General features: G+C 53.1%; 1 protein-coding gene across 1 annotated transcript; it reads left to right on the top strand.

Annotated features, from left to right (window-relative positions):
* The first annotated feature begins 513 nt into the window (after nt 1-513).
* Nucleotides 514-4,664, top strand: SPATA19 (spermatogenesis associated 19). The gene is made up of 6 exons (XM_068979182.1): nt 514-591; nt 753-809; nt 1,281-1,373; nt 1,527-1,618; nt 4,275-4,352; nt 4,598-4,664. The coding sequence occupies exons 1-6, from the start codon at nt 514-516 to the stop codon at nt 4,662-4,664; spliced, it is 465 nt and encodes a 154-aa protein (XP_068835283.1).
* The last annotated feature ends 9,356 nt before the right edge of the window (nt 4,665-14,020 follow it).

Raw genomic sequence — 14,020 nt, 5'->3', positions numbered from 1 at the left:
AGGTAATGTCCTTGTTGAGGGGTGTGCTCCTCCATCTTTTGACATTTTCTGGGTGGATAAGCCCTTTCTCCCCCAGTTTGTAAGAGTAAGGATAAGAAATGCCTATGGCAGGTTTGAACAAATGTCTAGAGGGCCCAGGTTGTTTTGCCACAAATCTCTTTCTGCTTCAGCATTGCTCAAGACTGGGTGACCAGCCAGAAGTCTTCCCCACCTCTCATAATTTCTGTCTATGATCCGGTAACTGGCCCTTGCACCTTCCTCAGGCTCATATCCCGAGTGCCCCCACCCGCCTCTCCATCTCTGAGCCATGGCCATCTCTAAGGTGGACACTTCCAGACCTTTGCTTTCTGTCCCCACTCTGACCCTGGGAATTAAAGGAGGTCATTGTCACATCATCACTGGGCAGCCAATCAGGTGGCAGCTCCCTCCAGGAACCTCCTTGTGCGAGGGGAGTTCTTAGGCTGCTTCAATGGAAGGAGGGAGCCACGTAGGAGGCCTGGCATAATCGCAGAGATGATAATCACAACATGGATTGTGTACATCCTCGCTCGGAAAGGTGCCAGGCTCCCCTTCCCACCCAAAGTCAGCTCGGTGAGTGGGGCTGGTGATGGCTAGGTGGAGAGTATCTCAGGCACCATCTCCGCTCTGAGCCCTGGAACTTCCGGAGAGGAGAGTTCATGTTAGATGCGGGTAGTGGAGCAGGGGTGGGTCTCTCTACATTCTGAGGGCATTGATTTACGACTTTGTTGCAGGATGTGGAAGTTACAGAGAGCGAGGCTGTGTCTGTAGTACAGCACTGGTTGAAAAAGGTAAGGTTCCTCTGGGACTCAGGGTAGCCCAGATTGTAGAGAGCTGGACTTCTCTCTCCATAGAACCAGGAAATCCAAGTTCATTGCCCACCAGCCTGCCTGGAGCTGCGTCCGATTCATCGCATGTTTGGGAGCACCCAGTCTGTCTCCTCACCAGAGATGCTCTGGTGTCACCACCGGCCCCACCCTGCTTTTCAGCATGGAGTGGAGGGGGCTCAGATGGGTGGCCCCTACTGCAGGATTTCTCAGGAGGACCTTGGGTTAGGGCCCATGACTTACCGAGTCCCTGGAATTCCACGGGAAGGTAGCAGCAGACAGCTTAGTGTCAGAACTGTGCAGTAGCACATGTGTAGGGATATGCATGTGTATGCTATGATAGGGAAGAATAAAAAGGAAAAGGAAGAGGAGGGGGGACTGGGGACCAGACGAGTGAAGGAAATCATCCTCTGAAGGAAATCACTCACCTTTCAGACTGAAGAAGAGGCTTCCCAGGACATAAAGGAGAAGATGTCCACCAACTTCCCTCCCATGCAAGGCCAAGATGTACATGTGACTAGAGACGTGGTAATGGAACCTGTTAGCCGCCCATCCTGGGGGACTGGGGAGGGGGAAGGGGAGGTGGGCCTAACACAAGGGTCCTGGGCTAGTGGGCGGAGCTTGTCCAGGCTGGGCTGTACCCTGGCTGGCTGTACCACTGGATGCCACTGAATTTCCTAGGTGAAGCACCACCTCTCAAAGTCTGGTTTGTTAGCAAACCAGAGTCAAGAGGTCCTGGAGGAGAGAACAAGAATCCAGTTCATAAGATGGAGGTAAAGCATCTCTTTTCCCGGAGCCAGACTGTAGGGCGGGTGAAGCAGAGAAGGCACGAGCCCCCTCTCCGGGATTCCTGGCTGACACAAACCCAAGTCTGTCCTTCTCTAGAGGTGTTGACACCTTTGGCTGAGAAGTTTTGCATCCTGCCTTTGGGGTCTTAAGGGATTGTTTTTGCTGTCTTGAAAGCCCAGCTCATCCCTAAATTTTGAAATAACTGGAGGGGTTGGAAAATGGCTTGCTTACCATCTCTTAACTGCTTCTGAATACATTTTAGACTTCTGTTATTTTTGCACTTGATTTGTTCAGAAGTGGCTGCACTTTAAAGAGCAAAAAGAAAACAAGCTCGTAAAATTCAGAAGCGGAAACCCTCCTGTTGGCCAGAGGTGAGAGGAGGTTTCTCAGGCCGAGGCTGGAGTCCTGAGCTCCACGCAGCTGCACAGGCTGTGGCCACCTTCCTGAGTCCCTGCCTTCCTGCTCTGCAGAGGCTAAGACTCCAGGCAAGGGAGCCTGAGGCCTCGAATGGGCTCACCCCTTCAGCACACGCTTCCCTGTTTCCTTCTGGGGTGTGCGTTCGGTTGGGCCTCCTCTCCCAGGAGAATCCTTGTGGCATTCTGCTGGCCTTCCCCCTCTCATCTCTGTACTCAGCTTCCTTCCTGTGCCCCGACTGCCAGCTTTGCTCTTTCCTATCAAGAAAGATGCAGTTCCCAAGAAATGGGTTTTTGCGTCCGATCCATCAGGATGCTGTTTTCCTGTGTTTGTCCCTTCCAGTGGCATTACCATTTTAAAAGACGATTCAGAGGCTCAAGAACTGCGTTAAGAGGAAGGGTCTAATTTGAGACCTCCCTAGGAAAGGGAGGGAAACCTGCCAAGGTGGCCCAAATCATGAACGTTGATAACTGCCCCCCAGCCACTGCCCTCCACGTGGGATGCTTGTCTGCTCCCGGCCTGGCTGTGCCGCCAGCTATAGCTGCTGTCATTCCTTGGTTTGGATAATATAAACATCCTCCTCTGGTATTTTTTAGACCTTGGCTGCATAGCGTAAGTAGATTAAAGCTCTGGAGACGTGGGACAGGAATCAGTCAATTATCCACATAGATGTTTTCCACTCTGGGTATTCTGTGGAGATTTTAAACCAGTAAACACAGCCTGGTTCCCCCTCTGATCCTCCTATCAGTTTTATTAAGTACGTGGTCAGGGTTGCATATCCCTTTATTAAGCACCACTGAATGTGCACTTATGTGACAGGTGTGTATTGGCCACCTGATGCTTGCTAGGCTTTCTGGAAGACAAAACAGCATAAACGAAGCCCTCATTTGAAAGGCTACACAGGACGTAGGTGGAGAAACATCTGAGCACTGAAGGACATGCTGGGGACTCCACCAGCATCACCTGTGAGGGTACAGTGCAGGGCTGCGCCACTCGGCTTTGCTGGGCTGGTCATCTGGGCTGACCCGTGTCTGGGCAGGGACTGGACACGCAGGGGCCAGGTGAGGCCTCCCACAAAGGCAAGAGCCTGGCAACTTGGCCAACCCCGTCTGGCCCCTGTGGCCCCTTCTTCTCGGAGGCAGCCCCTAAGCCCCTCTGTCCCCTAGCCCCTCTGTCCTCTCTCTCTCTCCCTGGGCACTGGCCAGCTTCATTGTGTCTGAGCCATATTTCAGAGCACATTTGGGTTGTGTTCCTCATAGGCGGTATCAACACTGAATTCACACAGAAAACCCCAAACCTAGAAGAAAGCAGACTCAGAAGGCACTGTCAAGATGGGGAGTCCACAAAAGAGACACAGATGTAAAGAACAGACTTTTGGACTCTGTGGGAGAGGGTGAGGGTGGGATGATTTGAGAGAATAGCATTGAAACATGTTTATTACCATATGTGAAATCGATGACAAGTCCAAATTCGGTGCATGAAGCAGGGCACCCAAAGCCGGTGCACTGGGACAACCCTGAGGGATGGGATGGGGAGGGAGGTGGGAGGGGGCTTCAGGATGGGGGCACATGTACACCCATGGCTGATTCCTGTCAGTGTATGGCAAAAACCACAATGTTTGAAAGTAATTAGCCTCCAGTTAAAAAAAATGAGGGGGGTCTAAAGGGCACAGGAATGGGGCTCCACTGGGCAAGCTGCTTTTGCTGGAGTGGAGGGTCTGTGGGGGTGTGGAGTTGGGAAGGGCGCAAAGTGGACGGTGGTGAGGAAGGCAAATCCAGACGGTGAAATAAGACAAAAAGAGCAGAAAAGAGGAGCCTGCAGCCTCTCTGTGAAAGAATGCTCTGGCAGGATCTCTGAACCACGGTGAATATGCTCAATGCTGATCATAGGGAGCTGGTAGGCTAGCGGGAGAGGAATTCAGAAGGGGCAAATCCTCAGCCTCAAGACCTCTGACCCACACTCTGGCAAAGGCGCTTGACTTCTCTGTCTCCTTGACTCTTCTTAGGAACATTTGCTACCTGCCTGGGATCGCTGGGGGGCTCAGGGGTACTTGGTTAGTAAAAAGGATGCCTCTTGGTACTGATACAAAGAGGGTGGAGGACCAGCTGTAAAGCTCATAGGGACAGTCAGAACTGTGGTCCACGCGATTCCACCTCTGGCGGTTCCACAGTGACTGGTTAGTGGAAAAGGAGCCCGGTCACCCCAATGCTTGATGGTGTTTTGCAGCCATACCCGTATCTTCCAAGTGCCGAGCGAGGCAAGAAACGAAGCCATGCGAGATCGGATAGAGCAGGTGAGACGAAGGTAAGCGTTAGGAACGAGATGATTTGTGTCCTAACTGGGGGCAGGTGGGTGGGGGGCTGCTGGTCTCTCTGTGGGTCTCCCTCCGCCCCAACCCTGGGCCTGGCTAAGCCTGGGATCCTTCTGGACTGAGCGCCTCTTCCCAGGACTCAGCTCCAGGGCCCAGGCTCGGGCTGCCGTGGTCTGTGCTTGGCGGCCTCCGCTGCCCTTCCATCTCCCTTGCCTCTCCTCTCCTCTGTCCCCTGCAGCATATGCCATCTTTCAGATGAGATCTCTCAGGAGCTTCACAACAGAAATAGCTACTCCGAATGCTAAGAGCACCAGGTGGGAGAGCCGACGGGGAGGGGCGGGGCAGAGAGGACGGCTCCCAGGCTGGGTGGGGGCTTGAGAGTACCAGCAAGGGGGTGCACCAGGGCCAGTGGGGTCAGGGAGAAGGCAGCTGCCTGAGGCTCCTGCCATGCCCCTCAGATTTCTGGAAGAGCTTTGAGTCTAGGTCGGATTTGTGTCTCTGACTCTTCACTGGTGTCACAGACCAGTGCTCCTCCATTGCCCACAGGCCCAGGGGTCTCAGGGCCTTGTAGTCGAGGCCAAGGTGGGGCCTGCAGTTCTGAATTGCTGGCACTGCTGAGCATGGCCATGGCTGGTCTGCTGACCCCACTTTGAGTCACAAGGTCACACAGCCCCGGAGTGGGAGCAAGGGTGCACCGGTTTTGGCTCAGCCACCGATTAGGGCCATGACTTTGGGTCCCATGAGCTCTTGGCCTGCACGTGGTAGGTACCAGTGGTCATGCTTGTGCAGCTCTGGATGGTGGTGGGCCATTGACTGGCGATGCCTCTCCAGGAACCATCTGTCCAGAAAAGGTTGTTGCACCCCTGCCAGGTGGGGGCTGATGGGGTGACCACCAGCATGCTTAGAGGAGGGCCATGGAGGTGTATGTTGGTATTTATTGAGCACTTCATCTATGCCAGCTCCTGCACAAGGCACCCTGTCTGGGTTTCTCATCTGACCCGAGTGACCGTAGGGGGAGGGCGTGCTGGTGCACTGATAGTTGAAGCAGAGATAAAGCTGCCCTGGGGGGCAGACACTGGCTTTCATCTGGCTCTGGCATGGGCACTTCATGCCCAGTGCCTCAGTTTCCTGACTTGAGGACATTCCTCGTGGACCATGGCATTCTGCACGTGGCAAGTGCAGGGTCAGTGGTTTGCTAATGCCAGTAGGGGCGAGGAGTCAAGGCCTGCAGGGGTCTCTGGAGTCAGGCTCCCGTCTCAGCTCTACCCGACGCCACGGCTGTCCTCCCCATGGGCCTCCCCGCTCCTGTATCCTGCTCTGTGAACTTGGAGCTCAGTGGGCTCAGGAGGCTTTGCCAGCCTTGTCCACTGCCCTTCCCACATTTCCATGTGCCCCTGGTCATTTCCCTCTTTCCAGGTAGGTGTCCTTCAGGATCAAGGAGCAGCCTGTGTTGGAAGGATGTCCACCCACCTTGACCTGAGGAGCAACCACACCTGGGCACTGATGATCCTGCGGGTGAGCCCTGCCTTGTTATAGTGGCAGCACTGGAATCTTGCTGAACTGCTGATAAAGAGACGTGCTATTTAACCACCACCCCAGCCTCTGGTGTGAGTGCCTTGCTACCGTCCATTGTTCGGATCTTGAACAGCCATGGGTTTGCCTCTGGGGACACAGGCTCACTGCCTTGTGTGGAGACAGTGACAGGCCCCCACCACTGTGTGAAGCAGGGCTTGCTGGGGGCTCCTGGAGTATTAGGGGCAGGCTGTGCTGTGGCAGGAGGACTTCCTGGGGGAGGTGCGACCTGTGTGCTTCACTCGAGGATTTCATGTCCTTTTACTCCTTCTCTAGAGTGTGTCCTTTCCTTACACAGACCCACGCTTCTGACCTACATCCTCTTCCTCTCTCTGAAGAACTGTTAGCATTTCTTGCCAGACAGGTCTGCTGGCAACAGTTTCCTTTGTCTGAGAAAGTATTTCCACTTCATTCTGAAGGATACAGAAGTCAAGGTTTTCTTATCAACACTTCTAATATTTTGCTCCACTCTGTTCTTGCTGGCATGGTTTCTGAAGGGAAGTTGGATATAATTTTTATCGTACTTCTCTCTAGGTAAAGTCCCTTCAACCTGGCTGTCAAGATTTTTGTGTGTTTGATTTTCTGCAGTTTGAGTATGATATGTTCAGGTGTAGCTGTTTTGCCATTTATCTTGCTTGGTGTTCTGAGCTTCGTGGATTTGCTGTTTGGGGTCTGTCATTAGTTTTGGAAAAATCTCAGCTATCACTTCGAATATTTTTTCTGTTCTTTTTGTTTCTCTCCTGGTTTCCCATTACTCAAATGGTGCACCTCTTGTAACTGTCCTGCAGATCCTGGATATCCTCTTTCACTTCTTTTCACTCTTTCACTCTTTTTTTTACTCTTTGTTTTCCCATTTGAAAATTCCTGTTGACATTTCTTAAACCTCACCAACTCTTTCCTTGTCCACATGTAATCTTCAGGTGAGTCCATTAAAGACATCCTTTGTTTTTATTTCAGTTCAGTTCAGTTCAGTTCAGTCACTCAGGTGTGTCCGACTCTTTGCAACCTCACGAATCGCAGCACGCCAGGCCTCCCTGCCCATCACCAACTCCCGGAGTTCACTCAGACTCACGTCCATCGAGTCCGTGATGCCATCCAGCCATCACATCCTCGGTTGTCCCCTTCTCCTCCTGCCCCCAATCCCTCCCAGCATCAAAGTCTTTTTCAGTGAGTCAACTCTTCACATGAGGTGGCCAAAGTACTGGAGCTTCAGCTTTAGCATCATTCTTTAGCATCATTCCTTCCAAAGAAATCCCAGGGCTGATCTTCAGAATGCACTGGTTGGATCTCCTTGCAGTCCAAGGGACTCTCAAGAGTCTTCTCCAAAACCACAGTTCAAAAGCATCAATTCTTTGACGCTCAGCCTTCTTCACAGTCCAACTCTCACATCCGTACATGACCACAGGAAAAACCATAGCCTTGACTAGACGGACCTTAGTCGGCAAAGTAATGTCTCTGCTTTTGAATATACTATCTAGGTTGGTCATAACTTTTCTTCCAAGGAGTAAGCGTCTTTTAATTTCATGGCTGCAATCACCATCTGCAGTGATTTTGGAGCCCGAAAATATAAAGTCTGACACTGTTTCCACTGTTTCCCCATCTATTTGCCATGAAGTGATGGGACCAGATGCCATGATCTTCGTTTTCTGAATGTTGAGCTTTAAGCCAACTTTTTCACTGTCTTCTTTCACTTTCATCAAGAGGCTTTTTAGCTCCTCTTCACTTTCTGCCATAAGGGTGGTTATCAATATCTGAGGTTATTGATATTTCTCCCGGCAATCTTGATTCCAGCTTGTGTTTCATCCAGTCCAGCGTTTCTCATGATGTACTCTGCATGTAAGTTAAATAAGCAGGGTGACAATATACAGCCTTGACGTACTCCTTTCCCGATTTGGAACCAGTCTGTTGTTCCATGTCCAGTTCTAACTGTTGCTTCTTGACCTGCATACAGATTTCTCAAGAGGCAGGTTAGGTGGTCTGGTATGCCCATCTCTTGAAGAATTTTCCACAATTTATTGTGATCCACACAGTCAAAGGCTTTGGCATAGTCAATAAAGCAGAAATAGATGCTTTTCTGGAACTCTCTTGCTTTTTCGATGATCCAGCGGATGTTGGCAATTTGATCTCTGGTTCCTCTGCCTTTTCTAAAACCAGCTTGAACATCAGGGAGTTCACAGTTCAAGTATTGCTAAAGCCTGGCCTGGAGAATTTTGAGCATTACTAGCATGTGAGATGAGTGCAATTGTGCAGTAGTTTGAGCATTATTTGGCATTGCCTTTCTTTGGAATTGGAATGAAAACTGACCTTTTCCAGTCCTGTGGCCACTGCTGAGTTTTCCATATTTGCTGGCATATTGAGTGCAGCACTTTCACAGCATCATCTTTCAGGATTTGAAACAGCTCAACTGGAATTCCATCACCTCCACTAGCTTTGTTCGTAGTGATGCTTTCTAAGGCCCACTTGACTTCACATTCCAAAATGTCTAGCTCTAGATTAGTGATCATATCATCATGATTATCTGGGTTGTGAAGATCTTTTTTGTACAGCTCTTCCATGTATTCTTGCCACCTCTTCTTAATATCTTCTGCTTCTGTTAGGTCCAGACCATTTCTGTCCTTTATTGAGCCCATCTTTGCATGAAATGTTCCCTTGGTATCTCTAATTTTCTTGAAGAGATCTCTAGTCTTTCCCATTCTGTTCTTTTCCTCTATTTCTTTGCATTGATCGTTGAAGAAGGCTTTCTTTTCTCTTCTTGCTATTCTTTGGAACTCTGCACTCAGATGCTTATATCTTTCCTTTCCTCCTTTGCTTTTTGCCTCTCTTCTCTTCACAGTTATTTGTAAGGCCTCCCCAGACAGCCATTTTGCTTTTTTGCATTTCTTTTCCATGGGGATGGTCTTGATCCCTATCTCCTGTACAATGTCATGAACCTCTTTCTCTTTCAGAGTTTCTTATTTCTGGCATTTCTTCTGATTCTTTCTTGGGGTTCCCATCTCTCTGCTTACGTTACCCATTTGTTCTGGCTTGGTATCCTTTTCCACTAGAGCCCTCAGCCTGTTCATCAAGGCTGTTCTAAGTTCTCAGTCTGATAATTCCAACTTACCTGCCACGCCTGATGAGTCTGGTTCCAATGCTTGCACTGTCTCTTCAGATGTGTGTTTCACTTCTCATCATACCTGCAGTTTGTTGTTGAAGGCCAGGTAAGATGTCTGAGGTAGACATGGCTTCAGTGTGAGGTTTTCTATTTGTCTGGTCAGGAGTCAGACTGTGTTTACTCTTTTCGGCAGCTATGGGGTCAGAGGCTATCATTTCCTTTGGTGTCCTTGCTTTTGTCTTTGGGTTTTCCTAGAGATTCTTCCTTACATAGGGCCTGACGCTTGGAGCTCTTAGAGCTGCAATCCCCTCTTACTTTACAGGAGCCCTATCGACGTGGTGAGGGCTGAGCAGGGCAGCAAAGGAGCTTCCTGGAATGCTCTGATGAGGTCTCAGTCTCTGCTACTCTGTGCCCCTGGCCTGGGACCTTCATATGAGTTTCTCAGCTCCTCCCTGGCCCCTCCCTTAGGAGAAGCAGGAAAGCAGGAGGGGGCTACAGCTGAATATTCCTTCCCCAGTCAGGTAGCCTCTGGAAAAGTTGTTTTCCTTGAAAGTAGGCTTTTGTTAAGGAAGCAGAATGCTCTAGACATGTTTCAAAATGCCTGTTTCCGCCTGCTCTTGCTGGGAGACTGGGGGGAGGCTCCTCTTGTCTTCATGGTGAGAGTCTGGCGGGGTTCCTGCAGGTAAAACTCAGAATGTGCGGGGGTTTCCCTAAGACTGGCCTGCTGGGCTTGTTAACTTTCAAGCCTGTCTACAGTGAGTTACCAATAATTCAACCACCTGCAGTTTAAGCCTTGCTCTCTGGCCTGGTCCTAGGGGTCCTGCTCTGGGTCATTGTGAGTCTCTGTCCACCTATCTGTCTTAGGTAGTTTCGGTCAGCTGTTTGCCCTGTGACCTCTGATCTCTGGTGGATCTGGAAAGAGCTGTTGCTCTTTGGTTTATGCAGTTTCTTTTTCTTATTGTGAGGACAGTCGAGGACTTCCAAGCTCTTTGCACACAGACCAGAGACTGGAGATCTCCTTGGTGCACTTATCAAGTGGCTAGTAGAATAATGGCCTTCCCTGGGGACTCAGTAGGTGAAGAATCTGCCTGCAGTGCTAGGTCCCCTGGAGGAGGAAATGGCTGCCCACTCCAGTATTCTTGCCTGGAAAATCCCATGGACAGAGGAGCCTGGCAGGCTACAGTCCATGGGGCTGCAAGTGTTGGACAGCACTGAGTGACTAGACCACCACCACAGCGGAATAACAGCTAGTGTTTGCTGAGCTTCTGCCACGTGCTGGGGACTGTGTGCACTTAACCTGAGCAGCATAGCTCCTCTGCTGTTAGTGAGAGACCATGTGAGACTGGAGGTGGGTCCTTGACCAGAGTCACTTTGTGGCTGAGCAGGGTGGAGCCCAGCCTTGCCTTCTGGCTCCTGGCACCCGTTCTCAGCTGCTTCCTGTGTGGGCCCTGGGCTAGGCTGGGGAACATGAAGAAAACAGGACACCTGTCCCTGTCCTGGTGGAACGGTCATTCTGACAGGGGAGACGAGTTTGAGACTGTATCAGTCACAACATTCACAGCCACCATAAAGGAGAAGTATTGTCTTCAATGAGAACTTGCCCTGATCAGAGAGGAGAACTGAGATTTACTTTCAGTTATTTAAAAATCATCACCTCATTTTGCAGATGAAGACCTGGAAGGTCAGAGAGGTTAAGTGGCTTTCCTGGTGCCACCCAGCCATGAGATACAAGGCTAGGATTGGGATCCAGGCCGTCTCAGGCCACACCGCTGTGCAGTGCGCTGGGGTGAGGAGTGGACGTTGGTGGTGACCTTGACTAGCAGATGCTGAGTGGGCAGGGGTAGAGGTAGGACTGTCCTGTCCATCTGCCCCACTGTCCCTAGTGGTCAGGAACGCCTGCCCTCATCTCCCCGTCACCGTGCCCCCCAGCCTCCCTCCACCTGCTTGGGCAGTGGAGGAGGGGGTGAGAAGAGCTGCAGCAGGAGTGGCCAGGCTGGGGGGCTCCAAGACCCGAGAGGAGTGTGGGGCCATAGAGGCAGTGCAGCAAGGCTGCTCCAGCGGGACGGGAGGGGAGGGAGAGGGCACAAGGGGGCAGCTGAGGGGCCAGGCCTCGCCCCAGCAGAGGTGGGAAGTGTGGGAGTGTTACGTGCAGCCCGGCAGCCGGGCGTGGTGCAGGATGGGGGCAGGGAGCCCAGGAGGGGGCTCTGGGGAGGTGAGGGGGGACGGGTTTGAGACAGGACAGAGGCGATCTGGTGACAGTGTCACCTGCAGAGCAGAGATGAGGGCATGTGGGGACAGCTGGTGACGGGGCAGCTCTGCCCAGGCAGGGTCTCGGGGGGTAGGTTGTTCCGGTCCTGATGTGGTCTTGCAGGTGATGTCCAGCAGGTGGAGGGACAGACAGAGCCAGGCTGGAGGGGTGGCCTGTGAGAGGGCGTTTGCAGGCAGGGCCACAGCCCAAACCTCAACAGGGGATGGAGGGAGGGATGAGGTACGCGGACTGCTCTCTGCAGCCCCTCCCGACCCTCCTCGCACTCTGGGGAAGGTGCGGGGTGGTACTCGGCTGGCCAGACCTCCTAGCCACAGGCTGCTGGCTCACAGTTCAGCCAAGGGACAACACCTGCTCCACAGTCTAAACTGCATGCCAGTTTTGCCGGAAACCACCAGATGGCGCCACTTCCATGCAAGAAAATGTTTCCTGAAGGCGACTTTGAGTCAGAGCCTACCTGCGACGCAGGGTTTAGATTTTGCAGCCACTTGGGAGGCGTGAGCAGATGGGAGGCCTTTGAACGTCTTGGTTTAATGATGACTAGTTCACATCCACTTCCATGCACTGTGTGGGGGCGACTCACTCGAATAAAACATCCTGAGTGCTCCACCCAGGTGCAGGCCGGAGTGAGGGGCTGCCCAGGCAAGCGTTCTGTCCCGTCCCTGGGAGCTCAGGGTGGTGGAGGGCTGGCAGGCACTCAATAGTGCAGGCAGGACAGCAGAGGACGCGGAGTGGTCTTCTCTGCTTTAGAGAAAGTGGACTTCCTGGCAGAGGGGGCATTCAGCAGAGGCTTCACCAGACTCCAGCAATGAGGAGGGGTCTTCTGGGTGACGTGGAAGGACGTGGAGGACATGTGCAGTGGAGGAGGGGGTGCACATACAGGAAGACGTGGAGGACGCTTAGGGAATTGGGCCTGGCCCTGAATATTTGGGAGGCAGGGTGTGGTGAGGATCATGACAGAGGAGGCGGTGGGTGCAATATAACCCTGTGGAGCCTGCCAGAGGACCCCAAGGAAAGGAGCCAGGTGTGCTAGCCACGGGACACGGGGAGAGGGGTGGCTTGCATGGGCTCCAGCTTCATGCACCTGGAGGAGCAGGGTGCCCTCAGGAGGGAAGGGAGACCATGTGCTGGGCTGACCTGGAGGTAATGGTAAGGAGCTGACCACTTTTACAAACACCTGGAGTGTGGGGAGTGAGGACCTGCATTAGCATTTTAGCCGCGGCTCCTCTAGACCTCAGGTAGAAATGAAGTCATTAAGTGGCTCAGATGGAGTTTTGTTCTGTGTGTGATTAACCCCAGGAGGGGAGTTTGGGAACAAATATGCCTCCTCTACCTGTATTACAGGGGACTGGGCCACGGTAAATTAGAAGAAAAATCACTGGCAAATTTGGGACCAGTCAGCTGTGACCAAGCCATTTGTGTAGTTAAATGGAGCTGAAAGAGCTAATAAAGGCGTTGTGGGTCATGGATCCTTCCGGAAGGGGAGGGGAAGGTGGGATGGGGGGTGGGTAGGTGGGCAAGGAGCTGCTCCTTATGCTGTTCCCAGCAGTCTTACCGGAGGTGGTGCTGGCGGTGGGATGTGTGTCAGAATCCTAATGGGGAGAGGCAAGATGGAGACCCAGCCTTGGCCCCTGGCGTCTCTGAAGACAGACTGGGTCTCGGCAAAGTGGAGGCTTGGGACACAAGGGATGTGGGAGCGGCACCTCCTGAGTCCGTCTCCCAGAGTGAGGGGACCCGACTGTAGTGAGCGGCTCGGTGTCATGGGCACCCCGAGGGCGGAAGCCCAGCCGGTGCCCTGGGTGTCTCCCGAGAGTTGGGGTGGCTCTGAGCATGGACCACGCTCAGAGGAGGCTGTTCGACACTGGCCAAGCCAGAACATGAATGCGGGGCCCCAGGTAGGAGGGTAGCAGAGATGCAGAGACGGCAGGAAGGGAAGTTCTGCAAAGCTCCGAGACCACCCCAGGGAGTGGCGCAGAGGCACTGCAGCGGAGGGGGAAGCCTGACCGCGCCCAGACCACGCACAGGGGATCCCCGGCGGTGCTGGCCGTGCTGTGTCCACATTCCTTCCTGCGGACGCTGACACAGGCCTGGGTCCTTTAGAACAGTCCCTAGGCAGGGGGTCGGGGGTGGCGGGGAGCAGCTGCAGACCAGGAGCCCTCGGCGCCCCCTGGATTGGGAAGCCCAGTTGCTGGGCAGGTGCCCATGTGCAGGGGTGGGGCTGAGCCTCCCTCTCCCTCCCACACACGTGCTCCCTGCCCACCCCCCAAGTCACTCCCCTCCCTTGCCCTCCTCCTCGCCCTCCTCGGGCCCTGCAGCACAGCAGGAGGGGTGCACTGGGTTCTGTCAAGGAAGGGGACCCAGCAAGGAGCTAACAAGGGGCCCACATGCAGTGGGCCTAGTCAGTGGGCTTGGTTGGGGTGGTCAAGCCGGGCGGGGAGTTGCGGGGTGGGGGTGTGGATACGGGAGAGGCTGTCCATGTGGCTGACTGCCCCTCCTCTGCCTCCGCAGGGAGCTCCACGCATCTGCAGGAGACAGGTTGCTGCTGGGCCTCCACGTGTGGCTCCGTTTCCAGAGCCCACCTTGGTGTCTCCACCCTTGCAGGGCTGTCATTTTGGGTACCCTCCTCAGGCAGCTCTTTGCAGGTGGTCTTGGGAGGGGCCGTGAAAATAAGCAAGCATCTGGTGAAAAGGAAAGTGTTGGGAGTGGTTTGGGAGCCAGTGTGTGAGGGG

This window comes from Capricornis sumatraensis, chromosome 8, assembly GCF_032405125.1.
Source record: "Capricornis sumatraensis isolate serow.1 chromosome 8, serow.2, whole genome shotgun sequence".
NCBI classification, from domain to species: Eukaryota; Metazoa; Chordata; class Mammalia; order Artiodactyla; family Bovidae; genus Capricornis; species Capricornis sumatraensis.
Note: the sequence above shows the minus strand (reverse complement) of the source record. Positions and strands in the feature narration are given on the sequence as shown.